General features: G+C 37.3%; 1 protein-coding gene across 21 annotated transcripts in view; it reads right to left on the bottom strand.

Annotated features, from left to right (window-relative positions):
* fut8 (fucosyltransferase 8) overlaps positions 1-22,459 on the bottom strand; it is a 435,504-nt gene that overhangs the window by 67,789 nt on the left and 345,256 nt on the right. For all 21 annotated transcript variants that reach the window (XM_015351257.2, XM_069192936.1, XM_069192939.1 and 18 more), the window contains one exon: positions 17,673-17,910. In XM_015351257.2, the coding sequence (XP_015206743.1) occupies positions 17,673-17,910 (238 nt within the window). The remainder of the gene's footprint in view (positions 1-17,672; positions 17,911-22,459) is intronic.

Below are 22,459 nucleotides of genomic sequence, written 5' to 3'. Positions count from 1 at the left end.
GGCTGAGTCTCTGGATGGTCAGGAGGCGCGCTGCGAGAATGTCCTGCCCTTGGGAGCCTTCTGCTCCTGGGCCATCCTGCCCTGGAATTCTCCTTTGAATTCCCTTTAGAAAAGTCCACAGAATTCTCCTGAATCCCTTCTGAATCTCTCAGGCTCTCTGTGTTGCCTGTTTTTACCTGGAGAAACTTCAGCTCGTTGATTGGCTGAAAGTTCCATGGGCATCAGAGTCCCACGTGGGTTACTCGGCCCTACCAGTCCCTGATTGGTTGATCAAGGTGAGATATGAGTCACTTACTCCTGACAGTTAGGAATAAAGTCCAGATGTCCATCTGGCACTCCCTAGACAGATAGGCGCCAATGGATGACCATTGATCATGATAGCCAGGCTTAGCTAAGTGCATCCCCCTTTGGGAGCTGTCCTAGGAAACCTTATCAAAGGACCTTAAATCAGCCTGCATGAATAGTTTCTCTTTTGCTGAACCACAGAGATGAACAGAGGCCTAATTTGGGAAAGTTCAGAAACACTTAATTCTGCCTTATTAATAAGCATTGCTGCTACACTATCATGACCTGTACAATTATGTACATATTTATACTGTGTACCGATTATGCCATACTGCATTGATTACTACATACCATATAATGCACAATACTGACAAGACTTACTTGGAAGTTGTTTCTGAGAAAATTGTCTGCAGCATGAGTGTGTGTATCTGGATGATTTATTCAAAGTGATGTTTTTGCGATTAAGGAATTCTTAACAGAATTCTTTCACGAGGGATGCCAGTAACTACAGAACAGCTTATCAATATGTTGAAATCGTACCATCCCTACTCATATTTCTTGTAACATACATTATGTTTGTTACAAAGGTTGGGGGTGTTACATTCCACTGTGTTTATTATGCGGAATAGGCAGTTTTGCTTGGAGGATGGGGCTGCCCTCTTTTTCATTTTTTGTCGCACTTTAACATAAGGCAATCAGCAACCAAATGGCCTGTTTTATAAAAACACTCCTTTTTACTTTACGTGCTTTTACTGTAATATTAAAACATAAAAGAAGACTACATTCCCAATGTGTTACACACGCGAATCGCATGAAGTACTATCCGCAGATATGCAGAACCAATAGCATACATTTAATTAAGGGTATACTATATAAATATACAGTACTGTGTTTACAGTAAATACAGCAAGATGCCATATGGTTTTAAAGACACTACAGTACAGTATGTGTGAAATATATTCTTTTGTACTGTACCAAGACATACTTTGGTCACAGGGCTCTACCTGTACCTCTACCATCTCCCTGATATTTGATACTCCTCAGTACTGCTGTGAGCTGAAGTCATTGTGAATGTAAATATTTACATTAATTTACTGTATTTACATTACAGAATATTTAATATACTGTTATATATACACTTAATAAAAACTTCAATGAAAATGTCATAATATTAACAAATGACACCGTCATTTTAATAACAATTGGTTTCATTTGCCATTGCACTTCAAAGTTGCATCACAAAGAAAATAAAAATTGTTGTAAACTGTACCAAAGCCATCTTCAGACAAGAAGCAGAGAATTGCATTTGCAACCTAAACCTTCCCCCACACACCCTCCCCCCACCGCCCAGAGGCAATGCACAAAGAAAGCACTGAACAAGCCAAGGTACAAATTGTTAAAAGTATAACTTGCATTTTGGCTGGGGTTAAATTATGACCCTTTTGCACATTTAATTCACTTTTTTAATACCACTTTGTTATTCTTGATTATAAATGTATATACAATTTTGTTTTGTCTTGCTTTTACTCCTGCCATTGACAGTATTCACATTTACTAACTCGTTCATGTTCATTCATTATTAATATTATTAATAATATAGTCTGTATTGTATTTAAATTGGAACATTTTTAAAAGTATAAATCCAGCTATTCCATCCAGTCCATCTATTTTCTAACCACTTTATCCAGGACACAGTCAAGGCAAGCAAGAGAGAACATGTAAGCTCTGTATAGATAGAACAGAACTGTAGTTCCTCAACTAAAGCTGTATCAGTGACTACTGGGAATGTATAGTGAAGACAGAGAAAATAATAGCCCACAGTCCCTCCCCACTACTATGAGGGGACACCCTCTAGGCACGGGACACAGTGCTACATCAGAAAAGTTCAGCTGAAATAGGTGCTATGCCTCACAGGTGCAATATTGTTCTCGTATACTTCTGAAAAACAATTCTTAAAACTACTAATGTAATAATACAATATATAACAGAAATGATTCTATCAACTACTAGGAAGAAAAAAGGGCAACAAAAAACATTAAAAAAACAACAATTTAGATTTTAAATTGTATAATTTAAAAATATACATAGTGACATTAAAATCAGTATTTAAAATCTAAAATTACCTTCTCTTGCTGTTTCTTAGGAACCTCAAGATTGTTGGGTCTTTTGGCTTGGAAGTTCATTCATGTTATTACTTATACTCAAAAATATTAATATAATTTACAACTTTTTTTAACGTTATAGAGTATTTATTATGCCCAAGGAACATTTTGTTGAAAAATCTAAATCAGGTCAGAGCTGGAATCTAACTCGAACCTTTTTGCATGATAGCAAAGAATCCTACCACTGAGCTACCAATCTATTCAAAGAAGCATGTCATCACTTTCACAAAGTAACCACAGCAAGTGACCGAGTTAAAGACGTTAATTCAGAATATGTTTGTGAAGAAGGTGGAATACTAATGTGTACCTTTATTTTAGCTATATACAGATACATCCATGCCACTACATACAGTGCCTTGCGAAAGTATTCGGCCCCCTTGAACTTTTCAACCTTTTGCCACATTTCAGGCTTCAAACATAAAGATATAAATTTTTTATTTTATGTGAAGAATCACCAACAAGTGGGACACAATTGTGAAGTGGAACGAAATCTATTGGATTTTTGAAACTTTTTTAACTAATAAAAAAATGAAAAGTGGGGCGTGCAAAATTATTCGGCCCCTTTACTTTCAGTGCAGCAAACTCACTCCAGAAGTTCAGCGAGGATCTCTGAATGATCCAATGTTGTCCTAAATGACTGATGGTGATAAATAGAATCCACCTGTGTGTAATCAAGTCTCTGTATAAATGCACCTGCTCTGTGATAGTCTCAAGGTTCTGTTGAAAGCGCAGAGAGCATCATGAAGACCAAGGAACACACCAGGCAGGTCCGTAATACTGTTGTGGAGAAGTTTAAAGCCGGATTTGGATACAAAAAGATTTTCCAAGCTTCAAACATCCCAAGGAGCACTGTGCAAGCCATCATCTTGAAATGGAAGGAGTATCAGACCACTGCAAATCTACCAAGACCTGGCCGTCCCTCTAAACTTTCAGCTCAGACAAGGAGAAGACTGATCAGAGATGCAGCCAAGTGGCCCATGATCACTCTGGATGAACTGCAGAGAACTACAGCTGAGGTGGGAGAGTCTGTCCATAGGACAACAATCAGTCTTACACTGCACAAATCTGGCCTTTATGGAAGAGTGGCAAGAAGAAAGCCATTTCTCAAAGATATCCATAAAAAGTCTCGTCTAAAGTTTGCCACAAGCCACCTGGGAGACACCCCAAACATGTGGAAGAAAGTGCTCTGGTCAGATGAAACCAAAATCGAACTTTTTGGCCACAATGCAAAACGATATGTTTGGCGTAAAAGCAACACAGCTCATCACCCTCAACACACCATCCCCACTGTCAAACATGGTGGTGGCAGCATCATGGTTTGGGCCTGCTTTTCTTCAGCAGGGACAGGGAAGATGGTTAAAATTGAGGGGAAGATGGATGCAGCCAAATACAGGACCATTCTGGATGAAAATCTGTTGGAGTCTGCAAAAGACCTGAAACTGGGACGGAGATTTATCTTCCAACAAGACAATGATCCCAAACATACAGCAAAATCTACAAAGGAATGGTTCACAAATAAATGTATCCAGGTGTTTGAATGGCCAAGTCAAAGTCCAGACCTGAATCCAATCGAGAATCTGTGGAAAGAGCTGAAAACTGCTGTTCACAAACGCTCTCCATCCAACCTCACTGAGCTCGAGCTGTTTTGCAAGGAAGAATGGGCAAGAATTTCAGTCTCTCGATGTGCAAAACTGATAGAGACATACCCCAAGCGACTTGCAGCTGTAATCGCAGCAAAAGGTGGCTCTACAAAGTATTAACGCAAGGGGGCTGAATAATTTTGCACGCCCCACTTTTCATTTTTTTATTAGTTAAAAAAGTTTCAAAAATCCAATAGATTTCGTTCCACTTCACAATTGTGTCCCACTTGTTGGTGATTCTTCACATAAAATAAAAAAATTATATCTTTATGTTTGAAGCCTGAAATGTGGCAAAAGGTTGAAAAGTTCAAGGGGGCCGAATACTTTCGCAAGGCACTGTACTGTGCACTTACAGTCTCATTTTATTACTGGCTTTGTTAATGTTAATGCGACCTACAATATTATGTTACATTTTTTAAGTATTTGAGAGATTTCAGAATAAAATATTAAAATATAAAATCAAAATACATACTGTGGTGAAAAAGCTATTGAGCACAGCACATCTTTCGTTCTGTCAAAAGAATTGCATATGTAGTTTACTCATATCTGACTAAAAACAGAAAATACAGAAAGAGTTTCGCAATTTAAAGAGAGATTGAACCCAGTACTCACACAAGATGCATCATTGTAAAGGTAGACCTGCTTTATATGGTCAAGTGTTTAACATACTGTACATACTGTAGCTTCTGAATAGTTATGAACTGGCTTACACCATGGATCTGCTCTAATCAAACTAAGGTTTCTAAAAATGGAACCGGATACTAGATGTTGTATGTTGTGTGTTTTGTTTGCAAAGTTATTGACATCTGAAACACTGTGTCTCAAAACCAGGCATTTTAATAAAAACAGGAATGTTGTGAAAATAGTGACAAGTCACCCTGAACCAAACTGACGATACATATTGTCAATACAGAACAGAAGACCAGAAGACTATGGAGAAGGGGAACCTAAAACTTCTTAGTAAGGAGAAAAAAAAACCTCTAGGGGTCCAAGGTCAACTGGTTGCCCAACCCCTTTGGGCATGCTAACATTATATAAAAAAGGAAATGATGAAGGTATTAATCCATCCATCCATCAAGTCTTTTTCACCCACTGTTGACAGTATTTATGTTTGATAACTCATTCATGTTTATTTATTAATATATTTTTCATATTTAACTTGATATATAAAAATAATAAAATGTCACTGTAGTGTACATATTAGTTACCATTTTATTTTTAGAGAAGGAGTCTTTATTTGTTAGAAATAACACTTGTACACTGACTGGGAATGGAACCCAGGGCCTTCTTGGTAATATACACACAATTTACCTCAGTCTACCAAAGCGTTGCTCAGTAACATAGCTGAACAGACACATCAAATTTTTCCCAAAAATCCCAAAGTAAACAATTCAAAGCAATTGAAGCAGATGTTTATGAAAAAGAGTGGAATATGGTACTACTACCAGCTATATAATTTTTTATATTTATATCCATAAATTAATATCATTAATGATGTTCAGAAACCATTTTTATTTTCAGCAACAATTTTTTTTGCTACATGATTCCATATTCAAATTCCCTATTAAGAGGATTTTAAAAAGTACTACAACTTTTGTTACAGCAATAACTACAGTAAAAATGTATAGAAAAGTTTAAGACATTATAGTTTTTTTATAAAGTATATAAACTTAATATAGTCAGAAGAAGCACATCAAAACTTTTCCAGAATAACCACAGTAAATGACTGAGTTAAACACTTTGCTGTATAAAATGTTTATGAAGAAGGTGGGGAGCACTGTTGTGTATTTTTTTACCACTACTAGCCATATACAATATTTATAATATATTTATTTACCTAACTTAATATTGTTTAATGACTTGCAGAAACGCTTCTGTTATTTTTATGCTTATCTACCAAAATTTCCCATTAGTTGTAAAATTCCATTTTACATTCCAGCAGATTTCAACATGCACAATCGAGAAATAGATTAAATGAAGTAATCATTTCACTAACATCTAATGCACCACAAGTGCCACCTATCGGTCGTCTTTGGCCATTGAATCACATAATACAATTTGCACCGTTACAGTTTGTAAGAAATACCACACGTTCTGAGTGGCTGCATCTGTAGGTGAAATAATACAAATGTCATTTGTTCCAGTTTTATTGTTATAACTACAGAGTTTGATCAACGCAAAAATAGAAAAAGTCTGGTAATGATAAAAACACAGTATATTTGAATGTATCACTATCATTAACACCTGCATATATACAATTTTCATATTAATCGTATTCTAGATGAAATGAATTTCAAAGGTCAGATTGTTCCTCTTACTAAGAGCATAAGTTTGTTGAAAATGAAATACTTTCTACGCCAAACCTTATCGTTTACTTTCCATATATACCTTATCCTTCAGACCCCATATTTCTTTTAATTCCTAAGTACAAATCTGTAATTGTACTGTAATAACTGGACAGAAAGACTTTTAAGAAACAATTTTAGGTGCTCTATTCATGAGAAAAACAAACCCTATTCCTATTTGATATAGGAGGCCTCTGGGATCACTATGTCACTGAAAGCCAAGAGAGTCCTGGCCAATTAATCCCACCTATTTTTGGTGGAATTCACCAAGAATATTTGTTACCACCACTTTAGGTTACACTTGTCTAGTGACATAACCAGGTCTTGAATCTGAGATTACAGATGTCCACCTACTCTTGGACATTACCAGTATGTTTTTGGAGACCTGAAGCATTATGTTTAATTCTTAATTCCAAGCATACAATTAACACATATGAAATGTATTCTTCTTCAAAGTACAATTTAACAAAGCATAGCTATATCACCATATTGAGAGGAAGCAGATTGATATATTACACATTAAAACTCATACAAGATATCCCTAAACCAGTTTCAGCTGCAACATGTCCTGCTAATTAATCTTTATCAACATTGTCTTTATTTTATGCTTTACTATACTGGTACGTAGGCATCTGGGTCAAAATTCAAATTCAGATGTGCCTTGTGTTTTGCCATGATAATACTGTGAATTAGGTGACATTAAACAAAAAATCTGAAGTAAAGAGCATACCAAGAAAGCTTTGCAAAAGTGTAAGAAAGAATACAAACAAGGTGAGTTCATTCTATCAAAGGATCTTAATAGGATAGCAGTACTATCCTTTAAAGTCACACTATAGTTCTACAGTAGATTAGGTATCTCACAAGCATTAAAGTTGTTTATTTTAATGAGAGTACTGAGCTGAATGACTTACAAGTTTCTAAGGAACAAGTAAAGGTTTATTCCATGCTGAAAAGAGATTAAAGGAAACACAACGTTTCGGCTATTAGAGCTTTCTTCGGAAGTCTTCACAGCCGAAACGTTGTGTTTCCTTTCTTCTCTTTTCAGCATGGAATAAACCTTTACTTGTTCCTTTGCAGCCTACACATGCTGATGTAACTACAGTTCGTACTTGAACTACTTAACAGTTTCTAGGTGTGTAAGCAGCTCAAACTTAGATATACAATGCGAATGTCCAGACTAGATTTTCCAGATCATCAAAGCTGAAAACCAGCAGGGAGAAAGCATCTGTGTTGGATGCTATGCTTGTGCTTCAGGGATTGAACTTTTAAACATCTATGAATACAGTACTATATATTGCTATGATGTTTTATTCAATACTAATGGAATATTTATACTATAGTTAAGGCAGAATTTAGAGTGTTTTATTCTATTATGAAAAATGATTATATGATTATATGAAATTTGTGTTCACCTGAAAAAGTCTGATTTTGTCTTTCATAAGCTCTTTGGGCCATTCATTACAGACCCAACTGTTTTATTTTTTCATGTATGTCCAGGCATTGCTTCTCAATGTGGAATTAACCTTCCATTGAAACAGTCCAGAAGTGTCACGCCCTCTGCAGCCAGAGGGCGCTCCTACTCTGTCCTGTCCCTAGTTTCCTGTCCTTGTTCTCCTTCTGGTCTCTCTCTCCCTGGGGCTATATATTTCCGGGTCACTTATTCTGCTACACTCAGCTATGATGTTCGGATGTCCTGAAACCCTCCTAGTCACCCCACGTCCGCTGCCTGAGGGCATTGGTTTCTATCTGACTCCTGAACTGCTGAGTCCAGGCTTTTTCTGCATTCCGCCACTACGCATATGGGTCTTTTTCTGCTCTCCTCCCTCTCCACGGTTTGTCCGTTCCGACATCCATGACAAGAAGAGATGGTTAAGCCAAAGCTTGAAATTTGAAACAACAAAGTTGAATATACAGAAATAGCAACTAATTCTGCGAAACCTGGTATTCAAAGCATGGTGAAACACCTTAGCTTGTCAGTGAGTTAACATATGCTGGGACACTTATTTAGAAAGCAATGTGAACTGAATGACCAGTGTTGTTTGTCATTCTTGAATAAAAAAAAAAAACACTATTTGCTGTGTTTGTGATGAAGAACATAAAAATGCATGCTGACTTTCAGTTGCAGTTGACACATTGAAAATAACCGGCTTATGTCCCAAGAATAATGGGGAAGGAGAGGGTATAGAACATTCATACTAAAAGAACATTAAAATATGCATAAATGCTTAAGATTATAATAAACAATAATTAACAATCAAAATATGTTATATATAAGTATGTAAAAGTGTATAATTCCTTCCCTCATCTTCACCGCTTCCACAAGTAACAGTACTGACATAGGAGGACTTTTGTATACAGTCTGCTTGAACTATTTTCACATGTTGCTGTCTCAGAGTTTCATGCATTTAAATTAACATTTTTGCCACTTGTCTAAAATCTTCCTTAACACTTTTAATGGGAAAATATTATTATTGGAAAAATTACAGAATAAAATCACCAACCCAAAATAGCATAATTGAATAAGTCTCCACTCTCATAACTTAATATTTCATAGATGCCCCTTTGAGAGCAAGTGAGTCTGTTAAAATAGGTCTCTTATCAACTTTGCTTACCTACATTTGGCAGTATTAGACCATTCTTCTTTAAGCAGCTGTTCAAACACTGACAGGTTCCTTGGGGACTGTTCATAGATAGCAACTTTCAAGTCATGCCACAATTTTTTGATTGGATTTAGACTGGAGCTGTGACAGAACTACACAAGGTCATTTACAGTTTTGTTCCGCTGCTATGCTTTGGGTCATTGTCATTGTCATGCTGAAAGGTGAAGATTCCATCCCAATTTCTGTTCTCTTGTATCTGGGCAGCAGAGTTACCTCTATGACTATTCTGTATTTTGTTCCATTCTTTTTCGCTTCTATCCTGACAAGTGCTCTAGTCCCTTCCAAGGAAAGAACATCTACATTACATGATGCTGCCACCATTATGCTGTACAGTAAGGATCGTGTTCTTTGGGTGATGTGCTGTGTTGGGTTTGTGCCAAAAGGAATGTCTTGTATTAGGCAAACAGTTCTCTTTTAGTTTTGTCAGACCCCAAAACCTTTGCTATGTTTGCAGTTGCACAAAGTGTAACTCATCCGTGAAGAGGACTTGATGCCACTGCTGATGAGTTCTTCAGCAGCTTCTCTGTCCGACCAAAGCCAGTCGGGTGTGACGTCTAGGAGGTGTATGCAGAGGGCCTCTAACAGGTCGCCATGTTCTAAGGCCAGAAGCATGGTCCTGGTCAATGTCCTGTCACTGATGCGGACATTGTGTCTGCCAGCAGTTTCAGCAGCAGTACAGGTGGCAGATCTGAAACAATCTCTCAGATGGACCAGTCTGATGTGTCGGTCCTGCTTTGGTGTAGTCACTCGAGGGTGACCGGATCTAAGACAGTCATGTGTCCTGCTGGTCTGCTGAAACCTTCTCTGCAGTCAGGACACAGTGGAGCGGCTTACTCCATAGTGTCTGGCAACACTGGCACATGACATGCCTGCCTGCAGCATGCCAGAGGTGTCTTCTCCCTTGCTTCTGGTGACATTCAAGGCATAATGGAATGCACAGAAAACTGAAAAAAGTGTAGACATTTTCTTAAAGTGTCCTAAGCTTTGAATTAAGGCCTTTTTAAAGGTGACCTTATCAGGCATTGTTTCACCTTGACCTCGTTGGGTTAAGTGTACCTAACGAGCTTTCGTGTGATTGTCAAGTTGCAATGCCTCACTGCACAAGCTGTATTGCTGGTCAGTGGACTTAAAACAAATTGACAACTTTTTGTAAAAGTAGAAAAGCTTATAACTATAACTTCTAACTATATAACTATAGTATTCTCAAACCAGAAAATGTTGCATTTCTTTTTTCCTTCAGTATACATTTAGGATTATGTTATAGTTGTGTGTGCTTCTTAGTGTTATTTACATCCCTGTATAATCCTTGGATAACACTTAGCATTGGAGCAAATTATATAGTATGACATTTCTGATGTGTGTGTGTTTAAAAATGTTCCCGCAAAGCCTAATAATTAGGAGATGATGATGACAATAGATAGTTGGATTACAGTGGTGGGGCTTTTTGTTAAAGTGACATCCATTGGCTCTGTAACTAAATGACAGATTAAGATCTGGCAGCCTTGAAGAAAGAGTTTGAAGCTATAACACTGAAGAGATCCTAAGAACTATACAAAACAAAGACAATAATTATATTTTTTATCCAGTAATGCGGAACTTGTGATGGGCTTTTATTTGACAAAGAGCTGAATAAGAATCAAGGATTATAGTATATTGTCACTTAATTCTTCCCCGTTCCTTGCAGAAAATTCGAAATAATGCAGAACACTGAAATTGACATTGATAATGTATTTTCAAGGACTTGTGCAACCCAGTGAGATTGTAAATGCTAGCATTCCATGGACTGTAATGAGTGGCACCAAACAGCCACTGCTTTTTAATTAAATACATTAATAATAAATAACTTTAGGAAGCTGTTTAACTTATGTGCAATTTTTTGAATGGGTCAGGAAAGATTTCATCAGAGATGAGGGAGCACTATTCATTTTTTTGACATATGAAGAGACTAAGATGTCTATTAACGTCACTGCTTTAACATATTGCTCATAGTGTGAGGCCCAGTGTTGGCTGCAGGTGAAAAGAAGGGCTTCAGGCTATTACAGTCAGGAATCCTTGTGTAAAGAGGGATGCTTTGTGTTTTCCTGCCATGTTCTTTTATACACAGAACAATTTGTCACATTGGTTTTACTGTTTTAAAGCCTGGCTGCGATATGTACCTTGCTTACTGCTCCACTTATGGGGAGCTTAAGGTTGTAAACACATTGCAACTGTTTAATGTCCTTTAGTTGTTCCTTGTGAAAGCACCGTCTATGTGGGGACTTTGAAGCTATTTTAGAGGAAGTGGAAGGAGGACAATTACCCTGTGACTGTAAAGGTAGTAAAGATTTCAGTGCTTAAGAAAAAAAATAAATAAAAATGATCCCATACCTGTGCTGAACAATATTCAGCCCCCTATAAAATCAAGTCTACACTACCTTTACATTTGGCAAAATAAGTCGGATTTTCCCGTTATACTGTTTTCATTTATTATGCCACACTTACAGTATATATCTTCAGATTTAATCTTCAACAGATTTGCACCAATTTACAGCTGTCTCTCTTCTCTGTCATCCACCTTATGCAACCAATCCTTGCTTACCTATTGCATCGGTGCCTGTGTAATATTTTGTGTCATTTGCAAGGAAGACAAATGTGTACAGAATTTATAGTGTGAAGAGCATGTACAGTAGCTTTGTTTCTGTAAAAAAACATCTAACAGGTTTGTTGTGACTTTCACAGTGAGGCTATGTTTTCCAAAGATGCTGAAAGGTGTACTGGGGAATATGAACAGTGTGAAAAAAAGGTTTATTTTAAATTTCCAAATGAAAGTATTTTATAGTGAATGTTTCATTTAAGTATGTTAATGTTACAGATTTTCCTGAGCTTACTGATCGTCGTTTTTACAATTATCAGATTTAGTTGTTGTGTAACTCTGCAATGGATTTATCCCTTCCTAGATGCAATCTAGCCTTGCCTTCAATAGGATCCAGGTGGCTGCGACACCTGGAATAAATGGATTTCTGATAAAGGATGAATGGTGTCTACACTTTAAGCTCAAGTATTTCATCATCTGCGGAGCATGTGCATATTGTTTTAAATGATTTTTTAAAATTTTGAAAAGGCGGGTTCATTGTTTTTCCTAGTTGTACTTTCACACACATTGACACTTGCAGAACCCTTGGGGTTTTGTTTATTTGTTCATAGAAAAAAATGTATTTGTTCATAAGCAGACTCAGTTTCTCTGGGTGTTTTGCTATCGACCACTTCCTGCTTTCTGCTGCCTTCATCCACAGCAAAGAGGAAACTGGTTCAGACAGCCTCCTGTAATCTGTTCATTTCAGGCGGTAGCCAAATCTCCAGTGACAGAAGCAATCTCTGGACTAAATGGTCAAAACCTCTCTAGTGGCAGTCTTCTGCAGATGAAAAATCTGATTCTTTTGCACTTGGAAGTGGCTTCAGAGCAAGGGGGAATTTAAAACTTTAAACTGTTTTCAATGTTATTTTGTTTGCTATTTCACACATGTAGCCTGAACAGCACTCCTTTCATGTAGCCTCAGAACAACCTTGTAAAGGCTGGTCTACATTGCACATTGCTTGTTGTTTCACCTTTTTTTCAAGAATTATACTGTTTTACTTTCAGGGTAACAGTGAATGGTTCTATAATTAAGTGTAAAATACAGTGAGGTTATAATTTGAATGTACAGCATCAGTACAGCATCATAAATTTAAAAAATAGGCATTCCCCTGAAAATTGTGGCTGCCACAAAATAAGAAAGACATTCAATGGAAACATTTGTAGGGATACATTTTTCAAGCAAAAACAAGATTTAGGGCCTGAATTGCTCTGATCCTTTAAGGCATAACATATGTGCATTTATTCAGTGGCAGCATTTCCTAGAAATACATACACATAATTGTCTTTCCAGACAGGCCCCTCCAGGCAAACTCTTAAGTGTCCTGAAACTTAAATGTTAAGTGCAAGCAGCTCCCATTGGTACCACTCACTATTCCAGGCGCACAGCAACAAGTGCTGCTATGGTGTGGCAAGCAGTGACTATCCTTCCTGACTGTACTTTCGGTCTTCCTAATAGCTGCATTGAGAAGCAGAGAAGGCTGGGTGCTTTAATGCAGTGGATCATTGTTTGAATCTGGGAAATGTTACTGGCTCACTGTAGATTCCTCTAGATGTGGCACACAACTGGACAAATGCTACCAGGGGTAGGATGGGATTGAAAATGACCAGGGTTGCCTCCAATGCAAGTGCAACCTGAGAACCTTCTTCTAGCTGTACTCTTCGCACAGTAGGCAGCTGTGTGAAAATAAAGAAGAAAGTTTCTGTGCGCGTTTGAAGGGTGCATTCATAAGCTCACCTGGTATAAGATTTAAAATGGTATGCATTTATGTTTCTTTGGCAATTCCAGAATTTATGTGGGCACGAAAGTAATGATTCTTATATACAGTAAAGGAACAAAAATTCCTTTACCCACCCAGTTCTGTCAGTACTCAACCTGTATTCAGTCCTTCACACCATTAACAAAGGTCCCAGTTTGAATTCAAATAGCAGAGGCATCACCTCGCTCTTACCCAGTTTCCAGGCTACAAATCTCAACCAGTCTGTATGCACGTTTAGTACAACAGCAGCATAATCCAGTGACTGACTGCTGTGAATGGAAATTTAAGGAAACTTAATTATCATATTTCAGTTGAGTAGACTGGTAATTATTGTAACAGTAGGCATAAGCCCTTTGTGTGGTAATAAGCCATGTAATGACTGTGTATGATTAGACTCAGTATCATATCACTATGAAAAATGTTGTAAAGCGGATCTTTTCATACTGAAAAAAAGAGAGATTAGACCTAGGCAGACATGATAACTTGTACTTACTTTCTAGTACTTGCTATCTAGAAACAAAAGTACACATAACTGGACTGATAAAATATCCAGTAATTTGCTACTTTATGTTCAAATCCTGTCAAACCATTAGACTTGTGTTGAAAATCAGAACCAGATATCTTTTTTCATCTTTTGAATACAGAGTATCTCAAAATCTTCTGGATGCTTGCTAGTATTAGTTATTTAAAGGTCATATTAATCAAGCTGGGTCTGACTGAGAAAAATCTAAAAGCCAACAGAAGAAATCACTGTGAAATAGAACAAGAACCAACAATTCAAAAAATCGGGAAAATCTGCATTTTCTTCACAAGGATGTTGAAACTCTGGACGGGCTTTCATTATGGCAGAATCCAAACATACCTTCTCATGTCTTTTAGATGCTGACAATCTTTGAGCAACATATGATGTTCTTAGGGGAATGTCACCAACGTTGTTATAAATGGTACTCTTTACAAACATAAATTGCAGGTATTAGCTGGTATAAGCTTCATCCTAATAGCTTCTGGTATTATCTTCATGAACTAACACTATTGGAGTATGTTTTATTGATGTAATTGCTTGATGTATAGGTCTTTGGTTGATTTCCTTTTTAACTCTACAATAACCAAATTATGTCCTGCAAATAACAGCCATGATGTCCATCTTATATTCTGCTTTGAGCTCATTGCTTGCCAGGATAGTCTCCGGCCCCACCACCACCCTGTATTGGACAAAGTAGTTAGAAATTGGTTGGAATAATCAAATTAGGTTAGGCAGGATGCAGGTTTTAAGTAACTGTTGGACTATGAGTAAAAAGCTAATGGCTCAACTGTGAAACATTTCAAAGGAAACAATCCTGACAGTCTTCAGCCCTCTTATGCTGGTACAAGGATTGAAGTAACAAAGCTGAAGTCAACATATCTACATGCTTTGAATTAAAAAAATACAGAGGATGTCCTCAATTATTCAGCTTTTCTGAATCGAAAAACTGCTGATATTTTTTTGAATTTTGTATTTCAGTAGAGAACTGATATTGAAACACTGTAATATGGCAATTTGTTTTGCATCACTATGTGATAATGAAAGCTTCTGTATAAATATGGTTTATATGGAGCAGATCTGAGAGTTTTTAGATCAAACTGACATAACTGCAATAACTGTATCAAGTTTCTTTTGAAAGAAAAGGATTTTCACATGTTTTATTTGAACGTTTACTGCTTAAAATAAAAAATCAGTTTGTGATTCTTTTTTCCACAAGAAACTTACAGATGTGCATTTGTCTGAATCCCAGATGAATTTAAAAAGCATTATACAGCACTCGCTTCTTCTAATAAACCACCAGGAGCCCAAGTGAAATAGGAACGTGAAAAGGGTGGGTTTATTTCATGCTTTCAATGTCAAACCAGTCACTAAAAATCCTTAATCTTTCTTTTCATAATAAGTGGATTACTCAGGGTACAAAGCTGGAGGAATTAATTTCAGAAGTTGATGAAGTGGAAGCAGGCTCCATAGGACTGGCTGATAGGAACTGGTTTATCAATGCAACTGAAATCCTTTTTGTTACTGAATGAGAAGAAATCACATCCAAAAGACTAAAAAAATGCGGGATTAAGGAAACTCTCAAATGTAATCAAAACCAGCAAATACAGCTTCTACAAATTAAATACAGGAAATTTAAAACAAATACTTTTCTCCAGTAAATTTCTCTAGTAAAAATTGTGCTTATAATAATTTATTAAATTAATAAACCTTGTATAGATTTATTATGTCTTTGTTTCCATTCTAGCGGCAATGCATATTAATAAGACAGAATAAAGTATTGCTGTGCTTTCCTAAATGAGGCTTTATCTCTCTTTCTCATCTTTGTGATCACCAAATTATGCGTTTGGACCCTTGTCGACAACTGGATACTCTTGTCCAGAAGTAGCCACTACTCAGGAAGCAATCCAAGTTTTTTCCCCCCAAAAGAGTGACTTGGCTGGACCCGCAGTCACTCTCTGTGCATAGAGACTTTCTATTAGTCAGCCAGACTACTAGTAAGTCCCTGAGAGAGAAAGTGTCTAGCGCGTCGCTGACAGCAGGAATCTCACCTCCTAATTTCTCTAACTCAGAACAGCATCAGGACTGGCACCGATCCAAAGGATGCCAGGACGACGCCTATTGGACGCCGCTGCGACAGAGTTTGCCAGCGGGTTTTTGGTGTCTATCCTGGGAAACCCAAATCCATATACAGGAGATAAGTAAACCCAATGTTCTACATTTCATCTCAAGAATTCAACTGTTACCTCAACACAAGTTGACATCAATTAAATTCATATGAGTAATGTATTTACTTTTGAGTAATGTAGAAGTGGTATTAGTGAGACTGATTAATGATAGTATAACAGAACAGTATACTGAAGTATATTCTTTGTTTGTATCTCTTTGTGTTTTGCATCTGTTCGTGATTATATATCTTGCATTTTAATAACCCTCAGAGTACAATCTGCCACCTGTATCCTGTATACTGTATGTTTTATATGCACAAGTTATGTATTATTAAATGTATCTCATGTATTGAATCCATGTGTGCGTGTTGCTGATCAATTTATTTTCTAATAGCCATATAAGAATCACCCCATGGTTACCGCTACAATTAATAAATTGTCCCAGAAAAATTCACAAAACTCCTACACCATTCATTTATGAAAGCTACCTGTAAATTAATGTCTACAAGGATGTTATATATGGCAATAATGGAACATCTGAAAGGAACCATCTTACTCATTTTGATTGCTAGCAGCATACTAATCTAAAAATCCTATCTATCCATCACCTGCAATAAGGCTGGGTTGTTTCTTCTCAACACCAACTAGTCTCCTTGTAAACAACCAGCTCCTGTTTTCATTGCTGCATACTTCTGTGCTGAATTTCTGCTTGTGTCCTTGAGTCTAAAGTTTATTGTGTGAATTGACTTCTGAATCTGTTTCCCGTGTGTTGTCCTCTGTTCAAGACTAAATTAATTTTGTTCCTTTATTGTCGTTATGTTCTCTCTTCCTTGACATTTTCTATAAACAGCAGTATCTTTTTGTAGCACACTGACCAAAACTGGGCTGAATTATTCTGAATGAAGCCTTAAATACAGCTTTGTGCACATTAACATTATTAACCTCATATGGTATAGATATAAATTCCAAACTTTTCATGAATGATTCTTTGAACTCCTGTGCTTTTATTTTATTTGAAAAGCTTGTAATAAGTTGCATTTTCTTTCATTTATTAAATTAAATTTCAGTATTAGTGTGCTCCTTGGCTCTGTGGTTCTACAAGGGGATTCTCTTCTGAAGGTGATTTGCTCACATTCAGCCTTAAGGAATAATTTCAGTAGAGACATTTCCTGCTGTAATTAATTGGACCACCATGGAAACACTTAAAAAACTTGCAACAAGATTTGAAATGAAAACCAAAAGGGCTGTAAAGGAAAACAACATTTTCAACCTTTGCAAAAAAACATCAGTCAGATTGAAGCTGATATAAGGACTCATTATACAACCAATACAAGTATGTAATTGAAGTTAAATGTTTCTATACTCTCCTGTTATGTGGAATGGTAACATGGAGTTTAATTCTTCTGCTAAATATACAATTGGTCAAGAAGAAAAGCTCTTGACAGGAGTGCCATGACTAGGCACAATCAGACCAGCTCAACACACCCAGGAAAGTTAACTGAATTGCAGAGCAGCTCTTACCTGACCAGTGCCCAGTGGAGGCGCCAGTTCTGTCTGTACAGGTATCGCTAACGGGTTTGAAGACAGTCTCCCAACCACTGGTGGCATATCTCCAGTTTTGGGACTCCAGGATGAGCGTGCGCTGGGTCCCATAGGCGATCATGAAGCAGTAGACAACATGATGAAGTTGGCAACCATACCCACAGCCTTTGTTAATGTTACACACCAATTTCCTGGCTTTGCTGCAGTCCTTAGGGTTCTGTAAAGGAAAAAGAAAATGTTTTTTAAAATGCTCATTGACCAAAACTATGGAGTTCCATATAACTGCTATACTTTCCAGCAGAAAATAAAATTACACAATGATTAAGCAAAGAGCTAAATTGAAAATCTTATTGCTTGTCCCACTAAAAGCCAGTTGAACAGTTAAGAGTGTAAAGTAGTTCAGGTGGGTAGCTGTGTCAGCATGCATAATCTGCAAAGGAACATGTAAAGGTTTTATTCCATGCTGAAAAGAGAAGAAAGAAAACACAATGTTTCAGCTCTAGAGCCTTCCACAGCTGAAACTGGAAGTAGATTCTTGTGAAAGTTGCACTAGAATTTAAGAAACTGCACAAATCAAAATGATGATCATTATGATAATAAAGACATTCAGCTAAAACCTACAACCTTCCTGTCAGCCCTGGAAGACCCCAAAATTTGTGTTAAACATTTTGACTCTTGTTCCAGACACCAATGGGACTTTTAAAGACAATTTCTGCTACTTCCTGTTCTCCTGTGGAATTGATTTTGGTTAAAATGGAAGCTTTCCGTGAGCATCAATTTGGAAAGTGGGATAACAGAAATGTATGTTTTTATGTCATTTTTTAGATGGGGGAATACGGTACGTAATTACACCCTGCCAAAAAAACACCCCTTAATGAGCTGAAACTGAAAAACAGATAACTGTGTATCTTCTTGAAAGCTGTGGGTGAATCCTCATTGTTCGCAGTCCATGTATTCTATAAGAAGGCAACAGACATTACACTTGTGATTAAATGATAAAACTCTTGGAAGAGATGCCTGTGAATGCTAAGGTAATAAGTCACTTCAGATGATGTTGATGATGTACAGTATATGTTCTGTATGGCTGCAAAACATTCGTGATGGGGTTGATCAGGTAGCTGATATACAAAGGAGAAAAACAATACTAGAACTTCAATTTCAAAACACAAAACCAGAGATGATTAGAAATCTGTAAATAATTCACAAAAAACATTGATATAAATATGAGAAATCCAAGCTGGGCTTCAACAAATCTGTTTGTCTATTATCTATTATCACAAATCATTCCTGAAAAATATTTCAATTTTTTTGCAGGAGTGGTTGAAATCAACATGCTATAGAAGAACAGAAAAATGCATATTTACAATGCCTGAATAATGGGAAAGAAATTATGAAGAAGAACATTATCTGATTTCCTACTGTTTTTACCCAATTATTTCATGATTATGAAGCTCCATCAGTAGGACCAGATTAATCAATTGGGTCAATCATGGAAGGATGTTATCCAGGTTCTTTGTGTGGAACACTTTTAACATGAAGAGAAATATATCTTCTCCCTACAGAAGCCTACTGTTACCTACTGTACATGTAAAGTGGCTCCTGGGGGATGGCATTTGATTTTCAGTGGTTTATTCTTAACTGCAGTTAGCTCACTTCTGACAGCTGCCGTCCAAATGCATTCAAGCAAAGCAGGAGTTCTCTAGGCAAGCAAATGTAATTCTCACTTTTGTGGGTATATCACCCTTCATAACCCTTCTATGTGCTCCTCATCACAAACCACTGAAACCTCTGCTTCTGAGAAAACATAGGGTCTCTCTGTGCAGTTTTCCAGGTCCAAAAGACTAGGAGCTGGGTCTTGCCACCCAGATTGATCAGAATGAAAGATGATGAAAGTGATGAAACATGTTACAGCAGCTTTAACCTGGCCTCCCATCTTCAAATTACAGCAGTGCATTCATTTTACGATGGCATGAAATATGAGCTTTTTCCTAGACCTGAGAATAAACAGAAATAAAAATATTGGTGTTCTCCTCATCCTCCATGGGCAATTTTCAAATGTAAAAAATGCTGTCATGTACAGTACTAGGCTAGGGCAAACTAATGTAATAAACACAGTAAACAGCGTGTGCGGCTTTAAACATTTCTTTAATAATAATGAGAATAAAGTCAATTTTAAATGTTGTGAGGTATTTTAATGACACATACTAAATGTTATAATATAAAAACAATGCTAACATAATGTTCATTACAGAAGGGTTACTTCTTTTGTTGTCTGATCTTGTAAAATCTCAGATGTTAGGCAAGATTGGGTCTGGTCAATGGGTTTAGAATGGGTGAAATCCAAATAACGGGTTCCTGCAAGTGGTGCTGATGGACCTGTGGGTGTCACTCTTCCCTTCAGGTCAAAATAACAAATCAATGCCTCAACATGGAGACCTGGAACACCATGCTGCATGTTCTGTCCTTCAGATGAGAAATTAATCCAAGATCCTGATTACATGGTCAGTAAAGTTTCCATGGCACTGTAAAAGTAACTAGGTGTGAAAGTAGGGGTGTGAATCCAGCTCTCCTGGTTTGTATGCTGTGCTTGTACTATTTGGTCTTCTTAATTTTTTATAGCATATAGAGAGAATGTAGTTCCATATCTCCCAGATGCATGTCAGCAGGAAGGTTTCTTTTAACTTTTTTTATAAAGACATCAAATGCTATGTAGGCACATGCTGCAGTGGGCAAATATGGCATGAAAAAATAAAAACCAACATTTCAATGGTCTTGTCTTGTCAAGAAGACTATGAGAACGCTGAGAGACCACAAAAGAAAATAAATAGGGCATAAATGGTAAAAAAAAATATGAATCTGATGAAAGTCAGATCAAGCATTCAGAAAAGGACTAAGAGTTTGATCTTTGTTTAGCAAGTTATTTAATGCTTAGCCATATGAGATCAATTGAAAAAATAGATTTTCATAGGCAAACTTTAGAACTTTGACCATAGGCCAAACTACACAGAAATTCCTTGATTGCACAAAAGCAAAGGCAAAGTTATTAAACACAGCCTGAAGACAAAGAATAATGAGCTACTTAGCTGATAAATGCCTTTAAAAGCTCTTGAATCACAAAATGTTCATGCTGGCTGTTTTTGGTAGAATGTGTTTCGAACCACATGGCTACACTGAGCAAGGGTAAGGACTCTGAATTCATTACCATGTAATCAAGTCTCTGAGAGAGAAAGAAAGAGTCTTTATTATCCCTGAGGGGGCAATTTGTTTTAGAGCAGTAGTGTACAGATGGGCTGAAAAGAAAAAAAAAAACATGACAACAACAAAAATCTGCAGACATATTTGAGTAGAAAATCAAGAGTTGAGTAAGGGTATGGCTACAGGTATTATTGAGAACTTAAATATATTGGTTTTGAAATTGGGGAGTCGGTTTCTGCATTCTGATGGGGGTAATTTGAATTCATTAAACAAGGGGTGTGAAGGATCATCACAGATGGAGTTTGCTTTACGTAAAACATGAGAATGATAGATGGTGGAGACTGCTGGAAGATCAGTACTGATGACCTTCTGAAATATATTTGTAAGGAATCCAAGTGAATAAGTAGGAGGATCCTACGCAGACGAGAGAGAGAGAGAGAGAGTAGAGGCAGAAACAACACAGGTGTCCAATCCAAATTGACAGGTGAATTCGTGGTCAAGAGCAAAGCCCAAAAAGCCAAATGTGGTCGTGCAAAAGAGGTTTTCAAAAGGGGCGAGGTAGGAGGTCTCTATGAGAGAAATCAATACCGATTGCGAGTTCTGAGAGTTTAAATAGAGCTGAGTGCAGAACGGTACAGTGGGTGGTGGTTTAACACGTGCGGCGGCGCTTGTTGTGATTAGTCCGCTGCTGGAACTGGTAAGCTCTTTTGTGGGTCGATCTCTGATGACTGGCGGTCGTTACAATATTCACAAGACTGCCCAGTTAGTTCTTGCCTCTTAGATTCAGGTTGCCAAACCAGCAGATCGAGGTAAAAGTTAAAACAGATTCAAGGAAGGACCGATAGAATAAGATCAGCAACAAATCATCAACCTTAAAATTCTTAAGCTTTCTTATGAAGAAAAAATATGCTGGTGTCTTTTTATGAGGATCAAGTTAACATTGGCTTCGAAATTTAAGTAGGAGTCTGGAACAGTCCCCAAGTAATTGTATTGTTATACTAGCTCTGCTGAATCTCCCCCGATGTAGGTTAGGATGGTGGTATAGGGGTTTTTCCTGAATCAATTATCATGTCTTTGGTCTTGGACACATTTAGTTTGAGGAAGGTTTGTTCACACCAAGGGGCAAACTCATCAACGATGGGTCAATGGCTCCACTCATTTTCTTGCAGTAGGCTAACAATGACAGAGTCGACTGCAAATGTACTGTAATTATGCGTTTTGAGTGGTGATAGCTCTTGCAGTGGTTTGTACATAGAACAAAGAGTAAGGGAGACAATACGCATCTATGGGGGGACCCAGTAGATAAATGCTTATTGTTTGGTAAAATATTGTTGACTCTTACCGTCCGAATTCTGTCTGTAGGAAATCGGTAACCCATCTGAGCAGACTGAGATCAAGAGCAAAGTTTGGCAATAACTTAGTTGCCAGCAGGCAACTAAAAAGGTGAGGTTGAAAACAATTGACTGTAGAGAAGAAATCCACAAATAGCAGTCTAGCATGGGTCTTGTTACCCTCAAGGTGTTGGAGGACAAGATCGAGAATACATGCTTTCGCACCTTTCACTCACCAAC

Source organism: Lepisosteus oculatus, chromosome 8 (assembly GCF_040954835.1).
Source record: "Lepisosteus oculatus isolate fLepOcu1 chromosome 8, fLepOcu1.hap2, whole genome shotgun sequence".
Lineage (NCBI taxonomy): Eukaryota > Metazoa > Chordata > Actinopteri > Semionotiformes > Lepisosteidae > Lepisosteus > Lepisosteus oculatus.
The sequence above is the reverse complement of the archived record's forward strand: the minus strand, read 5'-3'. Positions and strand labels throughout refer to the sequence as shown.